At 40.6% G+C, this 25,481-nt stretch overlaps 1 protein-coding gene across 5 annotated transcripts in view; it reads right to left on the bottom strand.

Moving 5' to 3' along the window:
- kdm6a (lysine (K)-specific demethylase 6A) overlaps positions 1-25,481 on the bottom strand; it is a 252,209-nt gene that overhangs the window by 27,718 nt on the left and 199,010 nt on the right. For all 5 annotated transcript variants that reach the window (XM_072260435.1, XM_072260433.1, XM_072260436.1 and 2 more), the window contains 6 exons: positions 23,035-23,133; positions 16,984-17,091; positions 15,528-15,938; positions 9,774-10,555; positions 4,038-4,167; positions 3,815-3,920 (listed from right to left, as the gene is read on the bottom strand). In XM_072260435.1, coding sequence (XP_072116536.1) covers positions 3,815-3,920; positions 4,038-4,167; positions 9,774-10,555; positions 15,528-15,938; positions 16,984-17,091; positions 23,035-23,133 — 1,636 coding nt within the window. The remainder of the gene's footprint in view (positions 1-3,814; positions 3,921-4,037; positions 4,168-9,773; positions 10,556-15,527; positions 15,939-16,983; positions 17,092-23,034; positions 23,134-25,481) is intronic.

The following is a 25,481-nucleotide window of genomic DNA, read 5'->3' on the forward strand; positions in this document are numbered from 1 at the left end:
AAAAAAAGAACGATTATTTCAGAACAGCAGGTGACAGAGTAGCAATAGAGAAGTGAGAATTGGGCTAAGTTCTTTTTAGAAGGTGAGAGTGCAGGGAGAGTCTAAGAACTTATTTTCCTTTAATCAATTTATATAAATTGGGAGGTCAACTCCAACTTTCCTTATTTAAATTTATCAGACTCTTAAGCAAAACTGTTGACATCGTTCACAAGTGCTTTACATCAGAACTCCGAATATTAATAACATTACCCTGATAGATCATCATAGCAACTTCAAAAAACAAATACCCTGTAATACCACAATGAAAATTTCTCCAAAGACTGATCCCTACAAGCGTCATGAGAGAAAAGTTACTTTGGACTCTTCAGATTTTTGATCCAAATAAAAAAAGGAATGGAGATATAATATCGCTTGTTTTGATAGATATATAAAAACAATACTCAGGCAACATTTTCACTACCTCTGTATACGTGACAAAAATAAACCAATTCCAATTACAAGGCTTATTATTTGGTGAATTATCAAATAGTTGATACAGATTGAGAACTTACTGCCATATTTAAACTTTTCCATCTCTACAATTTATACATTGCTTGAACATGCCCTTTGAGTTATTTGAATTGATCTACTATACATAAGGCCATTCATTAACCTTGCTGCTGATGAAGTGCTTTAAGAAATGTGTGTGCTGGAATAGTTCATGTTTTTTCTTTAGTTGAAAGGCACTTGGTTTTACATATTCTAGGTTTCTTTTGCCTCTCACCTGGTAATGACTTCATAAGGTAAAAACTTTTAAAAGTCAAAAGCAAGACAAATTTCTTCCCTAGCCGATTTGTCATGGATAAATCTTGACTGTTGCTGTGTATGCATGCACCAGCAGATGTGAGTCAAGCTCAAATTTATGTCAAAATCAAGATTATGCAATGGCAGTTTCACATAGCTAAAATAATTCTTGTTCCAAACTACCAATAAATCTACTAACACTTTGGAGCAGTATTTTCCTTCCCTCTTCCCTCCAGAAGGCTCAGGAGCTTGAAGACTCGTATGGCCAGATTTGGGAACAGCTTCTTTCCAACTGTGATAAGACTGCTGAACGGATCCTGACCCGGATCTGGGCCGTACTCTCCAAATATCTGGACCTGCCTCTCGTTCTTTTTGCAGTACCTTACTTTACCTTTTCTATTTTCCACTAATGATTTATAATTTAAATTTTTAATATTTACTACCGATTTGTACTACAGGCAGTGCGAAGCGCAGAATCAAATATCGCTGTGATGATTGTATGCTCTAGTATCAATTGTTTGGTGACAATAAAGTATAAAAGTATAAAGTATTTATTTTAAAGCTCATTGCTGCTACTTTTAGTGGCCATGTAAGATTAAAATTACATTTCCCTGGTGCATAGGACATGTTGTAAGACAGATGGGATATCATCAACAAAAGTGAACTTATACTGGAAAACAAGAGTTAATTTTTACTAATGGTATTCTACTTACATGAACATGAATGAGGTGAAACTCAAATTACATTGCAAGAGAGCACTTACAGCACCAATTGCACTAAAGGAATCTCTGAGACAGTCATATAGTCAAATTATTTAGTTTCAATAATACATCCTCAGGATCAATTTTACAAGAAAAGGTTTGTAAACCCTTTACAATTACCTGGTTTTCTGCATTAATTAGTCAAAATGTGGTCTGATGTTACAATAATAGACAAATACAATCTGCATAAACCAATAACAAATTATTCCATTTTTCATGCCTTTATTAAACACATTGTTTAATCCCTCATAGTCTAGACTGGAAAAATTATGTAACCCCTTGTATTTAATAACTGGTAGAACCTCCTTTAAGTAGCAATAACCCCCACCAAATGTTTCCTGTAGCTGTTGATCAGATTTGTACAACAGCAAGAATGCATTTTAGACCATTTCTCCATACAAAACTGTTTTAATTAATTAATATTTCTGGGATATCTTGCATGAGCAGCCCTCTTCAGGTCAAGCCACAACATCTCAATTGGGTTAAAGTCTGGACTCTGATTTGGCCAGTCCAAAACACAAATGTTCTCTTTTTTAAAAAAAACATTGTCATTGATTTATTCGTGTTTTGGTTCACTGTCTTGTTGCATCATGCAACATCTATTAAGCTTTATGTGACAGAGTGCTACCCTGACATTCTCCTGTAAAATGTCTTGATACAATTTGGAATTCATTGTTCCCTCAATGGTTGCAAGCTGTCAAGACCCTCAGGCATCAAAGTAGCCCTAAACCATTATGCTCCTTCCACCATGCTTCACAGTTGGGACAAAGTTTTGGTGTTGATGTGCAGTGCCCATTTTCCTCCACAGCGCTGTGGCATTTCTGCCAAAAGGTTAAACTTTTGTCTCACCTCGCCACAGAACATTGTCCCAGAAGTGTGATGGAACATTTTGGTGTTCTTGCAAATCTGAGATGTGCAGCAATGTTGTTTGTTTTTTTGGAGAGCAGTGGTTTCTTCCATGGGGTCCTTCCATGAACACCATTCTAGTTCAATGTTTTTCTTGAACATGAACAGAAATCTCAGCAAGTTCTAGACATTTCTGCAGCTCTTTTACTGTTACCCTTGGGTTCTATTTCACCACCCTCAGCATTGCACATTGTGCTCTTGAAGGATGCCCACTCCTAGGGAGAGTAGCAACAGTACTGAATTTCATCCATTTGTAGACAATTTCTCTTACTGTGGACTGATGAACACTCAGATCTTTAGAAACACTTTTGTAGCCTTTTCCAGCTTCATGCATCTCTACAATTCTTCTTCTAAGGTCCTCTGAAAGTTGTTTTGATCGAGGCATGGTGCACATAAACAGATCTTTCTTGAGAAGCGCAGGCTCTGTCAGTAACCTGACTTTGTGTGTCTTTTTTTTAAAAATAGAACAGGGCACCTCTACAACCCACACCTCCAATCCCATCTCATTGATTGGAACACCTGACTCCAAATAGCTTTTGTAGAAGGCATGTTACCCCAGAGATTCACATTTTTTTTTTGAACCTGGACTGTGATTGTTTAATTGGTGTACACAGTAGTGGCAAGAAATACAATTGTTCATATACTATTAGTTTAGGAAGATTACGTTTGTCTATTACTGAGACTTAGACTGAAGATCAGACCACACTTTACAAGTACTTAATGCAGAAAACCAGGTACTGCAAAGAGGTCACAAACTTTTTCTGTAACTGCATAGAGTTTAAGTATGTTAATGTGAAACAATTGCAAAAAAAGATACCGACCTGACAGCCTAGTAGGAAATACAACGATGAGAATTTAAATAGCAACTTTAACTACGATCATCACACTAACTGCAAAAAGGTTTAGCTCAGAAAAAATAATATAAGGAGTTAATATTTTGAGGTTAAAAACAACCTGAAGGAATTCAGCAGGTCAAGCAGCATTTGTGGAGGAAAAGGGAAAGCTGATACTACAAGCTGAATCCTTGCACCAGGAGCTGACATCCTGATACACTGTCACGGCCGTAAAAATCAAGTACTGCTCTTCCTCTACAGATGCTGCCTGATCCAGAGTTCATCCAGCAGCTTGTTTTTTAGCTCTAGAATCCAATACCTGCACACTTGTCTCTCGCATTCTGATACCCGAGATCCATAATTAAAGGAGAAATTCTAAAATACTTTTCAATAGAAGTTCACTTTTGCTCAGACTTGAGGTAGTTGATAAAATTGTAAGCTACAAATATGCAGAGAGCAACTAATGCTGAAAAGAGGAAAGGGGTTAAAATGAGAATTATTATTCTATTATACTTAGATTGTAATACCTACCTAGCTTGAGAGCCCCAGCAAGGCCACGGATTACAGTAACAGGGTTGTTTGGATTCGTACAGAACTGATGAAGTGGAGGAAAGAAAGCATCGCGCTTGTTCTCTAACTGCATAAAGAAAAACTTTATATTAGGTGTTAATAATAAAAATTGGGCTTCACACTAACTGTTATATGTAATAATATATAAATAAATATTTTACTGGTCTGTTTATGTTTTACTTACATAAATACTAGGTGTAGGAGGGTTTAGCTTGTCCTTTGGCAGTGGTGGATAGGGTGGTGGTAGTGGTCGAGGTGGTGGACACTTGTCGAGTAAAATGCTACTATTAGATAAACCATTTCTCCCCAGATTTCTGAAAAATAGGCATTATTTGTCACATTCTATTTGTTAACCCCTTTACACTTCGTACACGTAGCTGGAAGCTGAATTGAGTACATACAGACATCGAGAAGACTTTTGATTGTGTGATATGGCGTTGACCAAACAGAACAAAATTACAAGATATAAATGGAAACATTGATCAAACTCACTTATCCAAAATTTGCAGAGACAACATATTTAACACATTTGTTCATATACTTCGTTGATACCTAATTAACATACAAAACTTGCGCACAATAGCATAACAGTCTCAGTAAATTAAAGAACTCATTAATCAGAAATAAAAATAACATTCCAAAGCTGTTAACACATGCAACTTAAAAGATCATTTAATCAATAGTTACTTGTTAAAGTGCTTAAGATTGTTCCAATATTGAGAAATATGGAAGTAACTAAACACTGCACAAAATCATCTCATCCCAAGTTGATTAAAAGACATCCAGTCTGAAGTTATACAAACTTCAAGTAGCATCACTTCCAAACAGACAAGAATGTGAAGATATGGGTTTTTCTTGTACTACCGATATTTACATTTGGAAGAAACACAGGTCTGTTGCTAAGATGAAGGCTGAACGTCATATTGACCTATCCTTTTGAGGTGAGAAATGTAAAATTTTTGGAACAATTCTGAGCACAAATGTATAGCAAGTATCCATGTCACACCAACACTATGAATATTGATAACAATCACATAGGCATGACATGTCACAGTTCACATTCCTCCAACAAAAACATATTCTATCTAACTTAATGATAGCAAACATTAGATTTATGAACTAAGCCTGAGATAAATTCAAATAATCAAATCAATAACCAATCTTAACCACATTGATCTAGGAAGGAATGTCTCAACATGAAAACTGAACTTCCCTATATAAACTTTACATGATTAAAAATCGTACTGAAATTCATAAGTGCATCCATGTGCTATTACCAACCAAGCAAATGTCATTTGAATTTTCTCCCCCCAACAAAGTAAAGATATTTGTCAAACACAAGTAACTTACTGCAGGCTTCCATAACTTTCATATATGCACAAAGTGAAGGGTGGAATGCGTTCTAACAAATGGCCCACTATCCTGCCAGAGGTGTATATTCCACCCCCAGCCAACATCAGGCAGTCACTGGAGGAGCTGAGCACTGCGATCAACAGTCACAAAACAGCACACCCTGAAGACTTCCAGGTCATTGCAGGAGATCTCAACCAGGCTAGCTTGAAGAAGTCTCTGACGAACTACCACCAACATAATACTTGTGGAACCAGAGAAACCAGCACATTTGACCACTGTTATATCACCACCAAGAACACTTACAATGCCCTTTCATGCCCACACTTTGGAAAGCCTAGTCCCTGGTTGTACTTCTACTTCCATTGTAAAGGCAGAGACTGAGGACCATAGCGCCATTGCTGAGGACCAAAAGCATATGGTCAAGGGAGGTGGAGGAGCGCTTGCAGGACCGCTTTGAATCAGTGGACTGGATAATATTCAGGGATCTATCTTTGAATCTAAATGAATATGCCACAGTTGTCACCGACTTCATCAAGACTTACACAGATGAGCGGGTGCCTCCAAGAACATAGACAAATCAAAAGCTACGGATGAACCAGGAGGTTCACATTCTGCTGAGGACTAGGTCTATGGCATTCAAGACCAGTGATCCAGAACTATAATGGTCCAGATATGACCTAGAGAAGGCGACTTTAAGAGCAAAAAAACAATTCCGATTGAAGTTAGAGACAGAAGTGGATGCACATCAGCTCAGACTACTGTTCATTGATTAAAGTTCAGTGTGCAAAACTTTCATACCCGCAATACTAATGAACAAGCCAAAAGACATGGGCCTCTGTAACTGGATCCTTGACTTCATCATCGGGAGGCCACAGTCAGTGCGGATCAGAAAAGACATCACCTTTTTGCCGGCAGACAACACTGGCACACCTCAAGGATACATGCTTAGCCCTCTGCTCTACACTCTCTGCACCCATGACTGTGTGGCACAGCTCAAATGCCATTTATGTGACCACTGATGCCAGGCAGACAATCTCTGAAGAGTACTGATAATGGCTGTGGTCACTCATCTTGTGAAGACACTGCCCAGAAGGCAAACAACTTCTGTAGAAAAGTTTGATGATGGCACAACTATTACTGGCAGAATTTCAGATGGTGAGGCCTACAGAAGTAAGATAGATCAGCTGGATGACTGGTGTCGCAACAACAACCTCGCACTCAACATCAGTAAGACCAAGGAAATGATTGTGGACTTCAGGAAGGAGAAGTCAAGGGAACACACACCAGTCCTTATCGAGGGATCAACAATGGAATGAAAGTGTGAGCAATTTCAATTCTCTGGGTGTCAACATCTCTGAAAATCCATCCTGGACCCAACAGACTGATTCAATTACAAATGCAACCCTCTCACCGGGCCTCGTAAGCTAACTCTGCTAACAGCCACGTGACTCAGAGGTGTGAAGGACGTCTTTCATAAGCAATATACATCTAGAGTTGGTATGATTTGGGGTTCGGTCAAACAGGAATGTCAGGATGCTCTGATTAAAGGAACCTCAATTTGAGTGAATGCTGTGTAAATACTGCCCATACATAATTAGCCCAGAAATGACAGATTGTACACCAGCATAAAGTTATAAGGAAAGTGTCTTTACCAAATTTACAGTTACAGAAAAAAGAAAAATTAAAATGGGCCCATTACAGTTAAATCAGTCCAATGCACACATAAACGTTAGAACTTATTCCTGTTGGGGGTATATTGCTTTGTTGTTCGTCCATCATCGACGTTGATGAGAACCTCAACACCATTATGATGGTGTCGAGTCCAGCACATGATTTGGATTTAAGTGAGGGAGAGTTGCGCAGCGTCTGTGTCACTCTCTCTTCCCAATTCCCATCTTCCCACTAGATCCAGTGGCAAGGCAGAGTCGAGACAGCTGGAGATAGGACTAGGCGCAGTGGATGACCAGGACGTCTTCTGTGTCTTGTCCTGCTCTACACGTTCCACGACACTTGCAGAGACCGCCTTCTTGACCGCTGGACCGTTGGGGTGCATGGGGTGTCAGGGATGGGTAGCACCTCTGGTGGGGGAACATGTCGTGTCCTTTTCAAGGCGGTTAGCCCACCTTTGGTCCCTGCCTGGCACTCAGCTCTCACCTGTGGCTCCCCGTAGCTGCTTACATGTAACAGTGGCCACACCCCAGGCAATGGCTCGACAAGCTGACTAAACCAGATGAGGGTAGCCGACGGGTCTCAAATTCTCGGTGAGATAGGGAGATGTCTATCCCAGCATGTGAAGACAGACTCCGGCGCATTGAGCGGACGAGACCAATGGATATCGCTTTACTCACGCACTGGACCCATGGTCTGTGTGAAAGCAACCTCCACAGCCCGAACTTCCCACGAAGACCATTCTGAACAAACTGGCTCTCTCAGGAGTATTGACCCTTCCTCCTTGCAGTCATTCATCTGCACAAAGCACTTTTTGCAACGGGGACTATCCTTCAATCGGCATCATGCTCGTCTTACCTTGTGCCCTGTTTTGCAGTTCCCGCCAAAAGGAGGCCAAACCAAACTCCTGTCCTTCAGAAATCTCTTCCCGCCCAGCTTTCTAAAACCTTCTCTACATCCTACAATCCTTATTGGCTGCCACAACATTCCTAAATTGGATAGCATGACTCCTTATCTTTAGCAAAAGCCAAAACACACTTACCAGCAGAAAACACAGCTTTCACTAAAAACTGCTAAAATAAAATAACTCACAGCATAACAGTAGAAATTTTAACCAGAGCATTACACAAAGGCGGCATGATAGCAACTACATTTCATTGCAAGTTTGAGATCTGATGTCACCAATCGACACAAATTTCTACAGATGTATTATCCAGAGCGTACTATCTAGTTTCACAATCGCCTGTTATGGAGGAGCCACTTCACATGACAGGAAAAAGCTGCAGACAGTTGTAAACACAGCCAGCTCCATCATGAGCACCAGCATCAAGACATCTTCAAAAGGCAACGTCTCGCAAAGATGGCATCTATCATTAAGGTCCCCCATCACCCAGGACATGCCCCCTTTGTATTGCTAACTAACTGAAGACACGGACTTTAAGAACAGCTTCTTCCCCTCTTCATCAGATTTCTGAATTGACAATGAATCCATGTTACACTACTTCACTTTTTTTGCTTTACATATATACACACACAAACACATATGCAGGTATTTATATACATTAATTTTTTGCTATAATTTATAGATACTTTTATTATGTATTGCACTGTACTGCTGCTGCAAAACAACAAACTTCATGACATATGCTAATGATATTAAAGCTGACTCTGTTTATAAAGCATATAATTTATGGTTTGATAGAAACACAAGTCAATAGTTGTACAGTTTAGAAACAGGCCTTCAGCCACAGTATATATGAAAACCACTATGCTTATCTATGCTAATTCCACATCTGTCTACATCTTGCTCATTCAATTACCTGTCCAGATGCTTATTAAATTTTTTTTTAAATTGGTCCTGTCTCCATTATCTCTTTTAGCTCAATCTAGATACCAACTATCCCTCAGATCTCTTTCAAACCGCTTCCCTTTGACCTTAAATTTATGCTCTCTTGTTTAGAAACTGAATAAGGATCTGCATGATTTTAAAGGTAAACCTACCATTAACTGTGAAGCTGGAGATTAGATTTTAGATCAAAAAACTTTTTACATATTTATTTCAAAATACTTATCCTTCAACACTGATCAAGGTAATTTTTTCCCATCTATAGGTTTTAGTTTAATAAGTACTCTACATATATTTTGATTGTGTTAGATGGCCTTTATATTTAGACTAACTAGGAGGCCATTTTTTTCTAATGTACAAAACCCTTGACACTTAAAATTCCAAGTAAAACAAACCTGAAAATATAAAAACATTTCCCAAAAGTGCCTTAGGACAGATATACAGTCTGTTTACCAAACATAACAACCTGAGCTCTACATCAAATTTTAACTTTGGAGACTTGGTAGCTTGCATTTCTCTTCCATCAGATTTTCAGTGCATACAGAAATCATTACATTGCGCACTTAGGTTCCCCAAGTTGTACCCAATTCCATATTTTTAATCTGAATTCTAGTCCTTATAAACTTTCTCTGCACTACTGAAGATAATTTTTGGTAAGAATGATGTAAATCAATTGTAACTTGCAAACTGCTGAAAAAGTATTAATTTTTTAAAAAGGGGTGACCTATTTTCCTAATTAACCTGGACTACTGTCACAATGTATTCAGCTCTTCTTTACAGCTGTTATCCTTCTCATTATCCTCTTACTCACAAAAGTTTCTTTAAAAGTCTGAATATGCAGTTATAGTGACGTTATTTTTGTAATTAAATTCAGGGAAATGCAGTTGATTTCATTTAAGCGTTTCCAGTGCGTGTTTCTATTATAAAATAAAGCACCTTTCTGACCAACTGGATATTTTACCTATCTATAGATTAATGAGTAGAACACTAGTATCCTGTATTTCCTTTCAGAATTTTAGAATAAATCAAAACTTCTTAATAAAGCAAAATTACCTGCATGCCTTTAACACTTCTGATGAACTGGGGTATATAGACACAGAGGTTGAAGACGCGAGTTGAGGACTAGGTTTAAAAGAAGTTTTTGGTGGGTCCATTTTACAGGGGCTTTGAGAGTCCTCCCCCACACCTTTTCCATTAACAGTATGACCCAGTCCACGTTGAGGGCTGTTAAGGCTGGTAACACTATGAGCAGTAGTTTGTTCAGTGGATTTAGGAGATGGTGTTGCAGTAGAAACAGCTGAAGATGGTGAAGAGGCTATTGAATTTTCAGTCTTTGTGTGAACAGCTGGATGGATGTTATTAATTTTATCACAAGACACGGATCCCCCATTATTATTGGGTTTCCCCATCAACAAGGCCGAGAGCTGAGGATTGTCTGAACTAAGTACACCTGGTGACTTGGACTCTCCATGACTTGAAACAGCATTTGCTATCGCTTGATGGACATGATTAGGAAGTCCTTCTACGCTGGCAGTGCTGTTAAGTGTCCCTCCAGAGTGCCTGTTTGTTTCAGGCACTATTGATGCATTTCCTGAAGGCTTGCTCTCTTTGGTGAAGGTAATGCCTTGTTGTTCACCTGAGGTAGCAGTATAAGAGGAGAGGTGATTGAGAGCAGCCCCCTGTGTCGTTAGTGAATTGCTAGGCATGGCAGGGTGTCCAACCTGATTCTGAATACCAGTGCCAGCTGCCTGGAAATGCTGGGAATGCCCAGTGGAAGAGAGAGGTCGTTCACCATTAGGACCTGCCGAATGTGAACTCTGACCTTTGTTCAGCCCCTGAAAAAGAAAGAGCAGACATTGGAAAGTTAATACAAATGTTCTTTTTTGGTGCTCTTATTGGATGTACTGTAATTCAATCAGGTATCTTTCATGTGCTTCATTGGGACTCATTTGGTACCATGGGAAAGGAACAATATAAACAGAGGGATTAAAAATAAATAAATAAACAAACAAACAAACAAACAAATAAATAAACAGCTGAGAGATGGCAACAAATTCATTACATTTAAAAGAGGTGGGAAGTGTGGCTGGGGTTCTCAGAAGTGCATCTATTCTTTCAATGAGGGTGATATTTGTAGAGCTGATTCACAGTTGATACAAAACCAATAAGAATGTTAAGAAGCGTTTAGGCCAATTAAAGAGGTTTTAACAAAAAATCAGAAGTGACAAAACAAGGAAAAATGCATTTTTACAGACACTATATGTTTGTGCATACATGCCTGGAGAGAAAAAACATTCCTTTCATTCACTGTTCATTGAATGAATTGAACTATTTCATGGGAAATTTAAGAGCCACGTTATTAACTCTGGTGTTACATAGAGGCAAATTTTCTCCCCAGTGCAGCAGATGGGATTTAGAATAATTTGATAGTTTTATGGCTGTTGTTATTACTGAATAGTAATTTCTTTTTAATGTTCTAGATTCATAACTGGATTCTAATTCCATAATAGCTCGAGGGTGAATTGGAAGGGGCAGGTTCCTTTTCCAGACTGATCAGTAACTATGGCATACAGACTTAAGTGATTAAAAGATTAGAAGGGAGAAGAGAATTTTTTTTTTTAAACATTAGAGTGAATATGTTGTTATGCCTTCAGCCTGAACTGATGCACACAGAAATAAAAATTCCAAGACCCTGAAGAAGGGTTTTGGCCTGAAACATCAACCTTTTATTCATTTCCATGGGTGCCGCCTGACCTGACCTGCTGGGTTCCTCCAGCCTTGTGTGTATGTTGCTTTGGATTTCCAACGTCAACAGAATTTCTTGTGTTTATGGTTAGCTATTTACATTTCAATAACACACTTAAATCAGTAAAGCACTACAAAGTGCTCATATCTCCAGAAAATCTGCCAGAGTGATGCAAGATATTATTAGAAGAAATAACTAAATGTCTGATTAAAGTATTTTCTTTTAAGGAATGACCAAATAGGCAGAGAGCTTCAGGAGAGGCTCCACATAGGCACTGAACAAGAGTAGAGTAGTGAACCCAGCTCTACAATGTTATCTATGTAGGATTAGCAATTTTAAAAGGGCAAATCTCGCATAGCACAGCCTCTAACATATTCATCAGGCTTTTCAAAGGAACCCCCTACTATTAATTACAGTGCAAAAGGGCAGAGTCTTTCCCCACTTCCTACCTGATTTTACAATAAGTTAACAGGCAAGTCATACGAGGAGAAACTTGTAGATGTCATTACCATATATTTTTTTCTGGTGTGTTATCCAATTCTAGTCACCTGATGCAGGTGCAGAAACTTTAAAGCAAATTACTACAATGGTTTAAGGGATTTCACTTATATGGTAAAACTAGGTCAAGAAGAAATTTAATAAAGGTATAGAAAATCATGATTGCTTCAGATAGGTGAATAGAAAGAAACTGTTCTCATTGACATCTGGTTCTAGGACCAAGGGACATGACTGTAAAATTTTTCAGAAAATATACCAGGTAAAGAATATTGTTTTACTCCACATGCTGAATGTAGTCTTAATCTCAAATTTACTACCAGTAGGGATAATGCGTATGCAAACTGTGCCTTCGAAATAAAACCAGAAAGGCACTTCTAGGAGAATAATTTGGGAGGTTATAGCAAAAGAGCAGGAGGATGTGAAATTCAGAAAGTTAAACCAGTGTAGGATTTATACAATGAATGGTAAGTCACTAGGAAATGAAATGGAACAGAGACACCTAGGAATACAAGTGCATAGTTTGTTGAAAGTGGAATCCAAGGTAGACAGGGTGGTGAAAAGAGCATTTGGCACACTGGCCTTAACCATTCAGGGCTTTGAGTATAACAGCTGAGACATTGTTGCAGTTGTATGTTGAGTGGCACTCTGTACTGTATACAGTTTGGTTACCCCAGTATAGGAAAGATTTGGTTGAACTGGAAAGAGTACAAAGAATATTGACAACAATGATGTCAGGATGAGAGGCTTTGAATTATAGAGTGGTTGACTAGGCCTTTATTCCTTTGAATGTAGGATAATGAGGAATGACCTTATAGAGATTTATAAAATTATGAGTGTTATGTACCCCTAGGGTTCAGATTTTCCGTGGATTGTCACTTTAAAACACCAGGAGAATGAAACTGACTTTTGACTGTTTGGGGGGGGAGGGGGGAAGAGAGGGGGGGGAGAGAGAGGGGGGGGAGAGAGAGGGGGGGGAGAGAGAGGGGGGGGAGAGAGAGGGGGGGGAGAGAGAGGGGGGGGAGAGAGAGGGGGGGGAGAGAGAGGGGGGGGGAGAGAGGGGGGGGGAGAGAGAGGGGGGGAGAGAGAGGGGGGGGAGAGAGAGGGGGGGGAGAGAGAGGGGGGGGAGAGAGGGGGGGGGAGAGAGAGGGGGGGAGAGAGAGGGGGGGGAGAGAGGGGGGGGGAGAGAGAGGGGGGGGGAGAGGGGGGGGAGAGGGGGGGAGAGGGGGGGAGAGGGGGGGAGAGAGGGGGGGAGAGGAGGGGGGAGAGAGGGGGGAGAGAGGGGGGAGAGAGGGGGGAGAGAGGGGGGAGAGAGGGGGGGAGAGAGGGGGGGAGAGAGGGGGGAGAGAGGGGGGAGAGAGGGGGGAGAGAGGGGGGAGAGAGGGGGGAGAGAGGGGGGAGAGAGGGGGGAGAGAGGGGGGGAGAGAGAGGGGGGGAGAGAGAGGGGGGGAGAGAGAGAGGGAGAGAGAGGGGGAGAGAGGGGGGGAGAGAGAGGGGGGGAGAGGGGGGTTATTTAATGGACAATCGATGTTACGGTTTCTCTGCAGCTTGTTTTGAATATACAAGGACACACACACACACACACACACACACACACACAGTTAGAGCCAAGATGGATTCGGTCAATGGAAGACACCAGTGAGTCGGTCGCTGGTTTAAACTTTCAGTAGCCCAAAAGGGGTGAGTTGAGATCGATCCTGAGTACTGATAAATGACTCTCACAGGTTTTCTGCAACTGGAACAAGTTTGCAGGAGAGAAAAGAGGAGAGATAGGTTTGAAACAGAAGAAACCTAGTGACAAAGAGATCACTGTTTAAACTCTCTAAGTAGCCTGTGAGGGTGAGTTTGTTTCCATTCGACTACGAAAGTGTGACTGTCACTTAGTTAATCCACAGGAGTGATTCTCTGGTGAGGGGAAAACCTTTGTGAATACCACATGTGTGTTTACCCTTTGTCTGGGTGTGGTAGTTCACTGAAGAAAGACACCCCTGTGGCAAATCACTGTTGGGGTTATTTCATATTTTGTGGAACTGGATAAGTGGCTATCACGTTGTGTGTTTGGGGTAACCTTGTGGAACCTACCGGTGTGTTGACCCTTGCCTGGGTGGTGGTTCCCTTGAAGAGGGTCCCCTTTGTGATAAGCTACCGTTGGTGATAATCCATACATGGATTCTGTTGGAGTATCCTGTGGCAACCACTTTGAGATGTCCCGTAGCTGAATTTGGATGTGGTACCACTTGTGTTGAAAGGATATTCGTTGAAGATCACTGTCGGTGATATTTCGTGTGTGGAGTGGAACGACTTCGGAGATAAAACCTACTACTATCGTTATCTTGTATTGCTGTCGTGGAATCTGTGGAATAGCGACGTAATTGCCTTCTCATAACATTCGCCTTTGGATTACAAACATCTCGCATTAATTAACCCGTGCATCTGAACTGAACTTTTCTTACCTACCATCGTAAGACTGTATCACTTACCACCTAAGCTTGAAGAAGTTACCAAGTTTTATAATTCCACACCTATATATGCATAAACTCTACTAACCTGTTTGATTTATCTAGTTTTATGTTACTTTATTACGGTAGTTACTAATAAAATAGAATTAGTTAACAGCAAAACCAGACTCCAGGTGTGTTCCATTTCTGCTGGTTCTTTTAACGCGTTACGGGGTACGTAACAATGAGGCACAGGTAAGATGGGATGTAGCAGTGTTTTCTGGTGAGGGAGGAGGTGTTAAAGGGGACTTGGTGGGCAAATGTTTCCAAGCAGAGGACGGTAAGTACACGAAATGAGTTGCCAGAGGAAGAAATTGAGGCAGGTACAATGCCATTGGTTAAGAAGTACTTGAATAGATTCAGTACATACAGGGGCAGGGCAAGGAGGGATATGCAAAGAATGCCGGAAATTAGGAGCAGATGTGTGGGTACCACAGTCAGCATGAACTTGTTGGGCCAAAGGGCCTGTAACCATGTTGTAATACTCCTTGATCACTGTTCCCTCTAAGCTATATGGGTGCACACCGCGCAGTAACTGAAATATTTCTGCGCAGTCTCTGTTGCTGCGCAGCTGGAGTTTTGTCTTATATAATGTGCCCCGCAGTTTTCAGGCTGAGTAAAAATGTCCTGCTCGGAGTAACGATTGGACCATGCAGCAGTAAAAAAAAAATACAGGGAACTTTGTCTTTGACTCTTGACTCTAACTACTTCTCTTTTCACAGATGCTGTCAGACTTTCAAGTTTCAGATCCGCCACTCTTCATCAAAGCTGATCAAGGATCTTGGCTCTGAAATGTTAACTTTATGTTTATAAATGTGATTACAGAATTTGTCTACATCCAGCCAAAGAGCACAGAAAAAGGCTGCATGTCCTCTTTCTGTGCTGTAACAATTCCAAAAAATAATAACCTTAGGAAGGGTAGATAGCACTTCAATATTGTCACTGCAGACAACATAACAAACCAATTATATCAGTTTAAACCACAACCAATGGGCTCAATGGAATACGCCAAAACATAAAGAAAGTCAAAAGTCATTTAAGAACAAGATACCTTAAGCAATTATTTACCTGAGTGGAGTTAACAAGTTGGTTTTTCCACGGCTCCTCTGTGCTGCTGGTCAGGTTTGTGCGGTTTTGAGGTAGAGTTAGTGCGTTTTGCTGTAGGTAAGGCACATTTCCATTGCTTCCACTTCCTGTTATATGATTATTGCCTATAGAAATAGTGTCTGTATTACCCAGCATTCTCGTAGTGCTGCATGTTACTGGGCCCCTGGATGGTTCAGCAGGAAATGGTCCATTCGCCATTGGTTGTCCAGGAAGGGCAGGACGGATTCCAGACTGAACAATGCGATCAGGCACTCTGGTTAGAGTGACATGAGGCTGCTGACCAGAAACAGAGTTTGTAGGCAGTGATGATCCAAGCGTTGGCCCATTAGGGATTCCCGCAGGCCGTACCTGTGCAACTGTCGCCTGTCTCATCTGAACAAAACAATTTTTCAAAGTAAATCATTTCAAAATTAGACCAGAAATTCACAACAAAAAGTGAATTGCATTGTTCATTAAATTATTTTACCAAGCTATCAAATTAATATATTTAGGATTTTGAAAGCCACTCCTACTGTTAAATCTCAAGATGTAATCAAGTTGCTTAAGTCTGTAAATTCATTTGAATGGCTGAGTTCTGCAGCTATCAAAGAAAATTGAAGGAAGCAACAATTGTTTTTAATGTCACAATAATAATTAAGATCTAACTTCTTGCTGCTGAATAACTTAAAACAGTGAACAGTTAGCAAAAGGTAGGTGCCTGGAACTATTCCTCTCTAAGGAAAATGCAGTTTTTGTTTGGCTAACTCATTGTAAAATCAAGAACCAAACAAATTTGGTCACACTATAAACATAAGAGCAAAAGTTATGCCATTTTGTGCAAGATCTTACTTTATTTTATGACCCACTTTCATTAATACTCCTTGCCAGTTGTGAAAAGACTTTTGTTCCACGATTCAAAATCACGCAAATTTGGTGCCAGAAATCTAATCTTGTTTAATGGCACAATCAAGTGAAGAAAGTAAGTAAACAACAGGAATTCTGCAGATGCTGGAAATTCAAGCAACACACATCACAGTTACTGGGGAACGCAGCAGGCCAGGCAGCATCTCTAGGAAGAGTCCTGACGAAGGGTCTCGGCCTGAAACGTCGACTGTACCTCTTCCTAGAGATGCTGCCTGGCCTGCTGCGTTCACCAGCAACTTTGAAGAAAGTAAGTGTTAAGTTTTGAAAGGCAAATCTCCTCTGTTTAAAAATAGTTACTAAATATAACTACAAGTAGAAGAAAGAAAGAAAAATTCAGTGATTTAAAATTCATTTTCATTTAAATCAGCAATTCAGTTTGTAACAGAAGGTTAATATTCATGTCATAATCCTAATTTTGAAAATAGCTTTTTGAATACCTTCATCTTTACTTCACAGCTTGAGCATTAAAGCGTCAGTCCCATGCTTATTGAGTAAAGGCAACATGTACTCTTACCTGATGCTGGTGCTGTCGCATTGAGGCAAACTGTCCCTCAAGCTGCTCCAGCATTTGAAGTTGAAGTTGATTCAGGTTCTTCCTGTTTGCACGCAACTGCTCCAAAAACTGGAAAAGTTCAATTAAATTTATTAAATATGCCAAAAAGCAGCAATTTTTAAAACTTTACTCAGTTATTACTGAAGGCCTGGTAAATCATTGGCGGTATACCAGTTCACTGAATATAACAATATAAATAACAGTACATTTCTAACAAATTACAACAAATTCAAAGCAAAGGAAATCAAATTCAAGATAAAAGAGTACTTAATTTTTGTCTGATTCACCACAAGTATTCCAATTATTTGAAATAAATGCAATTGAACTATTATTCTTGTATTTCTATACTTTGATTTGATGAATCAGCAGTACAATTTCTCCTACTTAAGTGCTTCTATAAATGTTTCAGAGCTCCACAAAACTTATGTATCAAAGGAAATTTTTTCTTCTAATGTTTGGACACTGAACATATACAGAAAGCACAAACAAGTCTAAACAACAACTGAAGGACAGCAGCATTTTTCAGTATTTTCCATCCGAAAAATATAGTTATAACGTTAACAATTTTCAAATTCATTGGCCAGCACATTCCACCCCCAACCCACCCTGAGGAACAGTCTGTTAAATATTTATTCCTAATGCATCTGGATTATGTGGCGTGTGGCCAAGTGGTTAGGGCATTGGACTAACGATCTGACAGTCGTGGGTTCGAGCCTCGGCCAAGGCAGCGTGTTGTGTCTTTGAGCAAGGCACTTAACCACACATTGCTCCAGTCTACCCAGCTGAGAATGGGTACCGGCAAAATGCTGGGGGTTAGCCTCACGATAGAGTGGCGTTCTGTCCGGGGGGGGGGGAGGGGGGGGGGGTTTGTTCTCTCAGTCGCTTCACGTCACACAAACCAGCATAAACACCAGCCTGATGGGCCACAAGGCTCGTGACAGACTTTAATCATCTAGTTTATAGAAGGCAGAAGAGTGCATCAATCAGGATCCCAATCCTCTATAAGTGGCCTCCAATCAGACACCATTCATCATTAACATCCCTTCCCACCGTGCTCATAAAATTGCAATCCACTCTACTTCCAAATCACTATGCTGCATTCTTCATATTTGAAAGGACATAAAGGATCAAAGAGACAGCAGAGACTACTTTGGCAGAAGGATAAAGGAAGAGCCATACTTTGCAGGAAGAACATGGAAATAGTCACCATTATGTAAAAAGGAGAGGATTGAAGTGAGGATAAAGCTGAGGGGAATGCAAGAGGTAAGAAAAAGTAATAGCTGTGCTTTCAGTTTTCAATCATGCTCATGTTTTGTGATTACTTGACAAGAATAATTACTATTTATATTAATGACCTGGAGGAAGAGGAAGAATGCTACGCATCCACGTTTACCAATGGCATCAAAATAGACTGAAAAGCATGTTACAATGAGAATGTTAATTCTGCCAAGAGATATTAATAGGTGAAAAGTAATAGTAATAAGGTGAAAACTTGGCAAGTACAGCTTAATATGGAAGAATGTGAGGTTATACACTTCAGTAAGAGAAAGCAGTAAACAGATTATCTAAATGGACAGAGACTAAATGAGTGCAGCACAGACAGTTCTAGGTTTTTGTGTGTGAACCACAGAAGGTTAGCAAGCAGATAAAGCAAGTAGTTAAGGCGGCAAATGGCAATAAGCCCTTTATTGTCAATGGTCTGAGGTGAGAAAAAGGGAAATTCAGTTTTACAGGGCATTTTTAAGATACACTTGGAATACTGCATAGTTTTGGTCACTTTACAAAAGGCGACAGAATGGGGCTTATTAACTGAGCCTATATGAATAGGACTCAAAAATAAGAAAGATGCAATCAGTCCGATGGGATTATATTTTGGTACCCAATAGCCACCATGAAATTGAGGAACAGAAATGCATACAGGTTAGGGAGAAGTACAAAACAGCAGCATTGTCAAAGTGGGCAACTTCTATTTCTCCAATATATATTGTGTCCTCCTCAGTGCCAGCGGGTTAGACGACGTAGAAAATATTTATGTACATCCAGGAAAGTTTTTTCAAACAGTTTACTCAGATAGTTCAACCACAGCAAGGGACTAAGGGAGAGAGTAGGACCACTCAAGGATAAAAGAGGGAACATGTGCTTAGATGACTTAGCAAGGACCTACACAAGTACTTTGTGTTAGTATTCACTAAGGAGTAGCGTGTAGAGGACAGTGAGATCAGTATGGAGCATGAAAATATGCTGAAGCACTTTGGTAGAAATGGTGTTGGGTTACTTGAAGAATATTAAGTCTTCGGGGCCTGAAGTAATATACGCCAGGTTATTGAGATAAGCCTCAACCAAGATCTTCATGTCCTCTCTAGCCACTGACAAGGTCCTGAATGACTAGCCAGTAGCTAATGTCATTTGTTTGACAAAAGAGGGAAATAGGGGTAATATTGAAAATAAATTATTGACCTGTAAAATCTAATATCAGTGGCAGTGAACCTACTGATAGAATTCTTAGGGATATGATTTGAACATTTGGAAAACGTCCCTCATTAGGGACAATCAGCATGTGGGGCAGGTCATGCTGGTTTACCATCCCAAAATGCATCACCTCACACTTCTCTGTATCGAAATCTATTTTGCCATTCCAGGCAACTGATCAAGATCCCCTTGTAAATATGCCACAGCAACAACCTGGCACTCAACGCAAGACGAAAGAGTTGACTGTGGACGTCCGGAAGGGTAAAAGGAAGGAACACATACCATCCTCATAGAGGGATCAGAAATGGAGAGAGTGAGCAGTTTCAAGTTCCTGGGTGTCAAGATCTCTGAGGATATAACCTGATCACAACATATTGATGCAGTTATAAAGAAGGCAAGACAGTGGCTATACTTTATTGATAGTTTGAAGAGATTTGGTATGTCAACAAATACACTCCAAAACTTCTATAGATGTACCGTGGAGAGCCTTCTGATAGGCTGCATCACTGTCCGGTATGGCGGGGAGGGGGGGGCTACTGCACAGGACTGAAAGAAGCTACAGAGTGTTGTAAATTTAGTCAGTTCCATCTTAGGTACTAGCCTACAAAGTACCCAGGACATCTTCTAAGGAGTGGTATCTCAGAAAGGCAGCATCCGTTATTAAGGACCTCCAGCACTCAGAGCATGCCCTTTTCTCACTGTTAACATCAGGTTGGAGGTACAGAAGCTTGAAGGCACACACTCAGTGATTCAGGAACAGCTTCTTCCCCTCTGCCATCCGATTCCTTCATATTTCTGAAGGAACAACACCTTCATATTTCTTGCCATCTGCAAACTTACTGATCAAGTCTTGTGCATTTACATACAAATCATTTATATAAATAACGAATAACAAGTGTCCCAACATGGATCCCAGTGGCACACCACTAGTTAGAAGCCTCCATTCAGAGAAATTAATCCTGCAAGTGCAAGTTGTTGTATGTTGGGAGATCAAATATAAATGGAAAAAAGTTAAGGACAGGACACTTAACAACCTTGATGCATGGAGTGATTTTGTAGTCGAAGTACTTAACTCTCTGAAAGTGGCCATACAAATCAATAGGGTGGCAAAGGAGGCATGTAGCGCTTGTCTTTAATAATCGAGCATTACGTTCAAGAGTGAGGAAGGCATGTCGCAGTTTTATAAAACTCTGGTTAGGATGCATCTGGAGTATTGATTGCCTTCATTCCTGGTCACTCCATTATCGAAAGTATGTGGAGGCCATGAAAAGTGCAGAAGAGGTACCCTTTTCCCAGAAATAAAATGTCTAATATGCATTAAAGGAGAGAAGGAACAAGCTCAAAGAACATGAATGGGGCAAGAGTTTGTTTGCCCAGAGAAATGGCAGGTGCTTAGAATGCCCTGCCAGTGGTGATTGTAGAGGCAAGTATGATAGACGTTTTTAAGAGGCTTTTAAATAGGCACACAAAAATGCAGAGATTGACAGATGAAGACCTTGTGTGGGCTTAAGAGATACATCCTAACCATCCTAATGGTAAGGCATTTGATAAGGTGCCCCATGCAAGGCTTGTTGAGAAAGTAAGGAGGTATGGGATCCAAGGAGACATTGCTTTGTGGATCCAGAACTGGCGTGCCCGCAGAAGGCAAAGAGTGGTTGTAGACGGATCAGATTCTGCATAGAGGCCGGTGACCAGTGGTGTGCCTCAGGGATCTTTGTGATTCTTATAAATGACCTGGATGAGGAATTGGAGGGATGGGTTAGTAAATTTGCTGCTGACAAGAAGGTTGGGGGTGTTGTGGATAGTGTGGAGGGCTGTCAGAGGTGACAGCAGGGATATCAATAGGATGCAAAACTGGGCTGAGGAGTGGCAGATGGAGTTCAACCCAGATAAGTATGAGGTGGTTCATTTTGGTAGGTCAAATATGATGACAGAATATAATATTAATGGTAAGACTCTTAGCAGTGTGGAGGATCAGAGAGATCTTGGGGCTCGAGTCCATAAGACACTCAAAGCTACTGCGCAGATGGACTCTGTGGTTAAGAAGGCATACGGTGCATTGACCTTCATCAACCTTGGGATTAAGTTTAAGAGCTGAGAGGTAATTTTACAGCTATATAGAATCCTGGTCAGACCTCACTTAGAGTACTGTGCTCAGTTCTGGTCACCTCACTACAGGAAGGATGTAGAAACCATAGAAAGGGTGCAGAGGAGATTTACAAGGATGTTGCCTGGATTGAAGAGTGTGGCTTATGAGAATAGGTTGAGTAAACTTGGCCTTTTCTCCTTGCAGCGACAAAGGATGAGAGGTGACCTGATAGAGGTGCATAAGATAACGAGAGACATTGATCATGCGGATAGTCAGAGGCTTTTTCCCAGGGGTGAAATGGCTAGCATGAGGGGGCACAGTTTTAAGGTGCTTGGAAGTAGGTACAGAGGAGATGTCAGGTACATTTTTTTTTACGCAGAGAGTGGTGAGTGCATGGCATGGGCTGCCAGCGACAGTGGTGGAGGCGGATACAATAGAGCCTTTTAAGAGACTCCTGGATAGGTACATGGAGCTTAGACATGTTCGGCACAGCATTGTGGGCCGAAGGGCCTGTATTGTGCGATAGGTTTTCTATGTTTCTAATTGAAGATTTATTGGTTAAACTGACAAAAGGATTAAGAAAACTACTTTCCTGATATATTACCTAACTACTCATCATGCCCAAAAAAAAGTTAACTGACAAATAGAACTAAAATGGCAGACACAAGGAAATCTGCAGATGCTGAAAATTCAAGCAACACACATAAAAAATGCTGGTGGAACACAGCAGGGCAGGCAGCATTATAGGAAGAGGTACAGTCAACGTTTCCGGATGGGACCCTTCATCAGGACGAAGGGTCCCGGTCCAAAACATCGACTATACCTCTTCCTACAGATGCTGCCAGAACTAAAATGGCATTAACTTGTTTTAATTTTTCATGTCATATTGCTGGGCTTGGAGTTTACAACTTAACAATCTGAATGATACTGTTACTATTTTAATTCTGAATGATTTAATATCAGATACACTTTTACGTACAGAGTACAAGTCAGGCTACATGCCAGAGGCTCAAAGACAGCTCATTTGGTCATATTTTCCTTTTGAAAAAGAATTCTTAAAAGCATTAATAGAAATTAGAGAATAATAGTTGAATCACATCACCAAATGCAACACAATTAGCAACACTCATGCTTTGTAAAGATCACTCAGTCCTTTCAAGATGTGCAAAACTTGCTGTTCTAAGGAAGCATTAAGTATAACAAATACAAGAAAATCTACAGATGCTGGAAATCCAAAGCAACACACGCCACATGCTGGAGGACTCAGCAGCCCAGGCAGCATCTGTGGAAAAGAGTAAACAGTCGACATTTCAAGCCGAGACCCTCCCTTCATCGAGACTGTTTACTCTTTTCCATAGATGCTGCCTGGGCTGCTCAGTTCCTCTGGCATTTTGTGCGTGTTTTTCTCAAGTACAACAAAAGAAGTTTTATAAAAATAGAATAAAAGCATTTACCTGCAGTTTTTGAGGGGTCAGATACCATGATGGAACTTGTTGTTGTACTGGATGATGTGGTGCTGTGTGACCACCTGACCAGGCATCTGGAGCATTTAACTGCAAATAGAAAAAATAATGAACAGAAATATTAGTGAACTGAACCATTTTCAATTTAACTGCTGTTGCACTTGTTTTAAAATATCAAAAAAAAATTCTATAAAGAGCAGTAATCGGTAAAAAAACTAAATCAAATCAATATTTGATATGTCCTTTAAAACTGCATCAATTCTCTTGGGTACACTGTCAGCAGATTTATAAGGGGGGAAAAAAACCGGCTAGTTGGTTATTCCAAGCATCGTGGAGAACTTGCCACAATTCTTCTGCAGACTTTAGCTGTCTCGCTTGCTTCCATCTCTCCAGGTAATCCCAGACAGCCTCGATGATGTTGAGGTTAAAGTTTTGCGGAGGTCATAACACTTGTTGCCAGATCTCCTTGTTCTTTTTGCTGAAGGTAGCTGTTTATGACCTTGGCCATGTGTTTGGGGTCATTGTCCTGCTGCAGGATGTTGATGGGATCAATCAGTTGCCTCTCTGATGTTATAGCGTGATGGATGAGAATCTGCTTGTACTTCTCAGCATTGAGGTTTCCGTTAATTCTGACCAGATCACCAACTCCATTTGCAGAAACGCAGCCCCAAACTTGCAAGGAATCTTCTCTGTGCTTCACTGTTGGCTGCAAACACTCATCCATGGAATGCTCTCCAGCTCTTCTGGACAGCTTCCTGAGCAAAAATTTCAAAATTTGACTTGACAGTCCACAGTACTTGCTGCCATTGTTCAGCACCCCATTCTTTGTGTTTTGTGCGTAGACGAGTCTCTTAGCTTTGTTTCCATTTTGGAAGAATGGGATTTTGACAGCAACTCTTCCACCAAGACCACTTTTGACAAGACTTCTCCACACTGTAGAAGGATATACTTGGGTTCCTCAGTGGTTTCTGTGAGATCAACACCGACAGCAGTGCTGGATTTCTTCCGGTTTAGAAGGGACATCAGTTTGACATACCTCTCACCTGCTGCACTCAGTTTCCATGGCTGATCACTATGTTTCTAGCCCTCAATCTTGCTAGTCTCTTTGTCCTTCTTCAGAAGGCTTGGACGGCACATCTTGAAACTCCTGTCTGCCGCAAAATTTCTGCTTGAGAGAGACCTTGCTGACGAAGGATGACCACCTTGTGTCTTGCTACTACGCTCACTCTTGCCATGGTGTAAGAATTGATGATTTGAAGGCTCAACTGTCACATCTGCCACACCATCACCTTCGTTCAGTTTGATTCCTTCTACACTTGTTTCTGTTTAGTTAATCAGTTTAGTTCCTTCAACTTATTTTGTCATTGATCATTAGCATCAGTTTGTTATCTTTGTTTAATTATGCATTATTCAAATTTTTGTTTGAAAAATGGTCTATCACTTAATATTATTTTCCTTAATGGAATACAAAAAATTATCTGTAACTTTTTTTTGGAAAATGAATGCATGGAAATCTGAAATTTGCTCTTTTCTACTGCACACTAATGCAGAAGACAAAACATCATGTGGTTACCCTAGCAGACAAGGTGAAGGAGAATCCAAGGAGCAAAAGGATTGTAAGGGACAAAATTGGTCCTCTGGTATATCAGAAAGGTAATGTATGTGTGGAGCCAGAAGAGATCGGGGAGATCTTAAATTAATATTTTTCAACTGCATTTACTCAGGTGACACAGAGTCTATAGAAGTGAGGCAAAGTGCCATCAACTTCATGGACCCTACACAGATTACAGAGGAGGAGGTATTTGCTGTCCTGCGGCAAATTGGGGTAGATAAATCTCCAGAGCCTGATGAGCTGTTCCCTTGGACTCTACGGGAGGCAAATACTGCCTAGCAGAGATATTTAAATCATCCTTAGGGACAGGTGAGGTACCAAAGGATTGAAGATGTTGCTCTGCTGTTTAAAAAGGCATTGAGAATAAACCTGGAAATGATAGGCCGGTGAGCATGTCATCAGTAGTGGGAAAGTTATTGGAAGGTATTCTAAGGGACTGGATATATGTAGTTGAATAGACATGGACTGATTAAGGACAGTCATCGCAGCTTTGTGGACAGTTGGTCATATACTAAAAATGGATGAAGGCAAGGCAGTGAATGTTGTCTACCGGCATTTTAACAAGGCATCTGACAAGGTCCCGCATGGAGGCGTTCAAGATGAGGTAGTAAATTAGATTAGACATTGGCTTTATGGGAGAAGCCAGAGAACGGTTGTAGATCATTGCCTCCCTGACTGGAGGCCTGTAACTAGTGGAGTGCTTCAGGGATCAAAGCTGGGTGTGTCTGTACAAATGATCTGGGTGACAACCTGGTTAGCTGGTTCAGAAAATTTGTGGATGACATTAAGATTGGGGTGTAGTGAACAGCGAGGAAGACTATCATGG

This window comes from Mobula birostris, chromosome 6 (assembly GCF_030028105.1).
Source record: "Mobula birostris isolate sMobBir1 chromosome 6, sMobBir1.hap1, whole genome shotgun sequence".
NCBI classification, from domain to species: Eukaryota; Metazoa; Chordata; class Chondrichthyes; order Myliobatiformes; family Myliobatidae; genus Mobula; species Mobula birostris.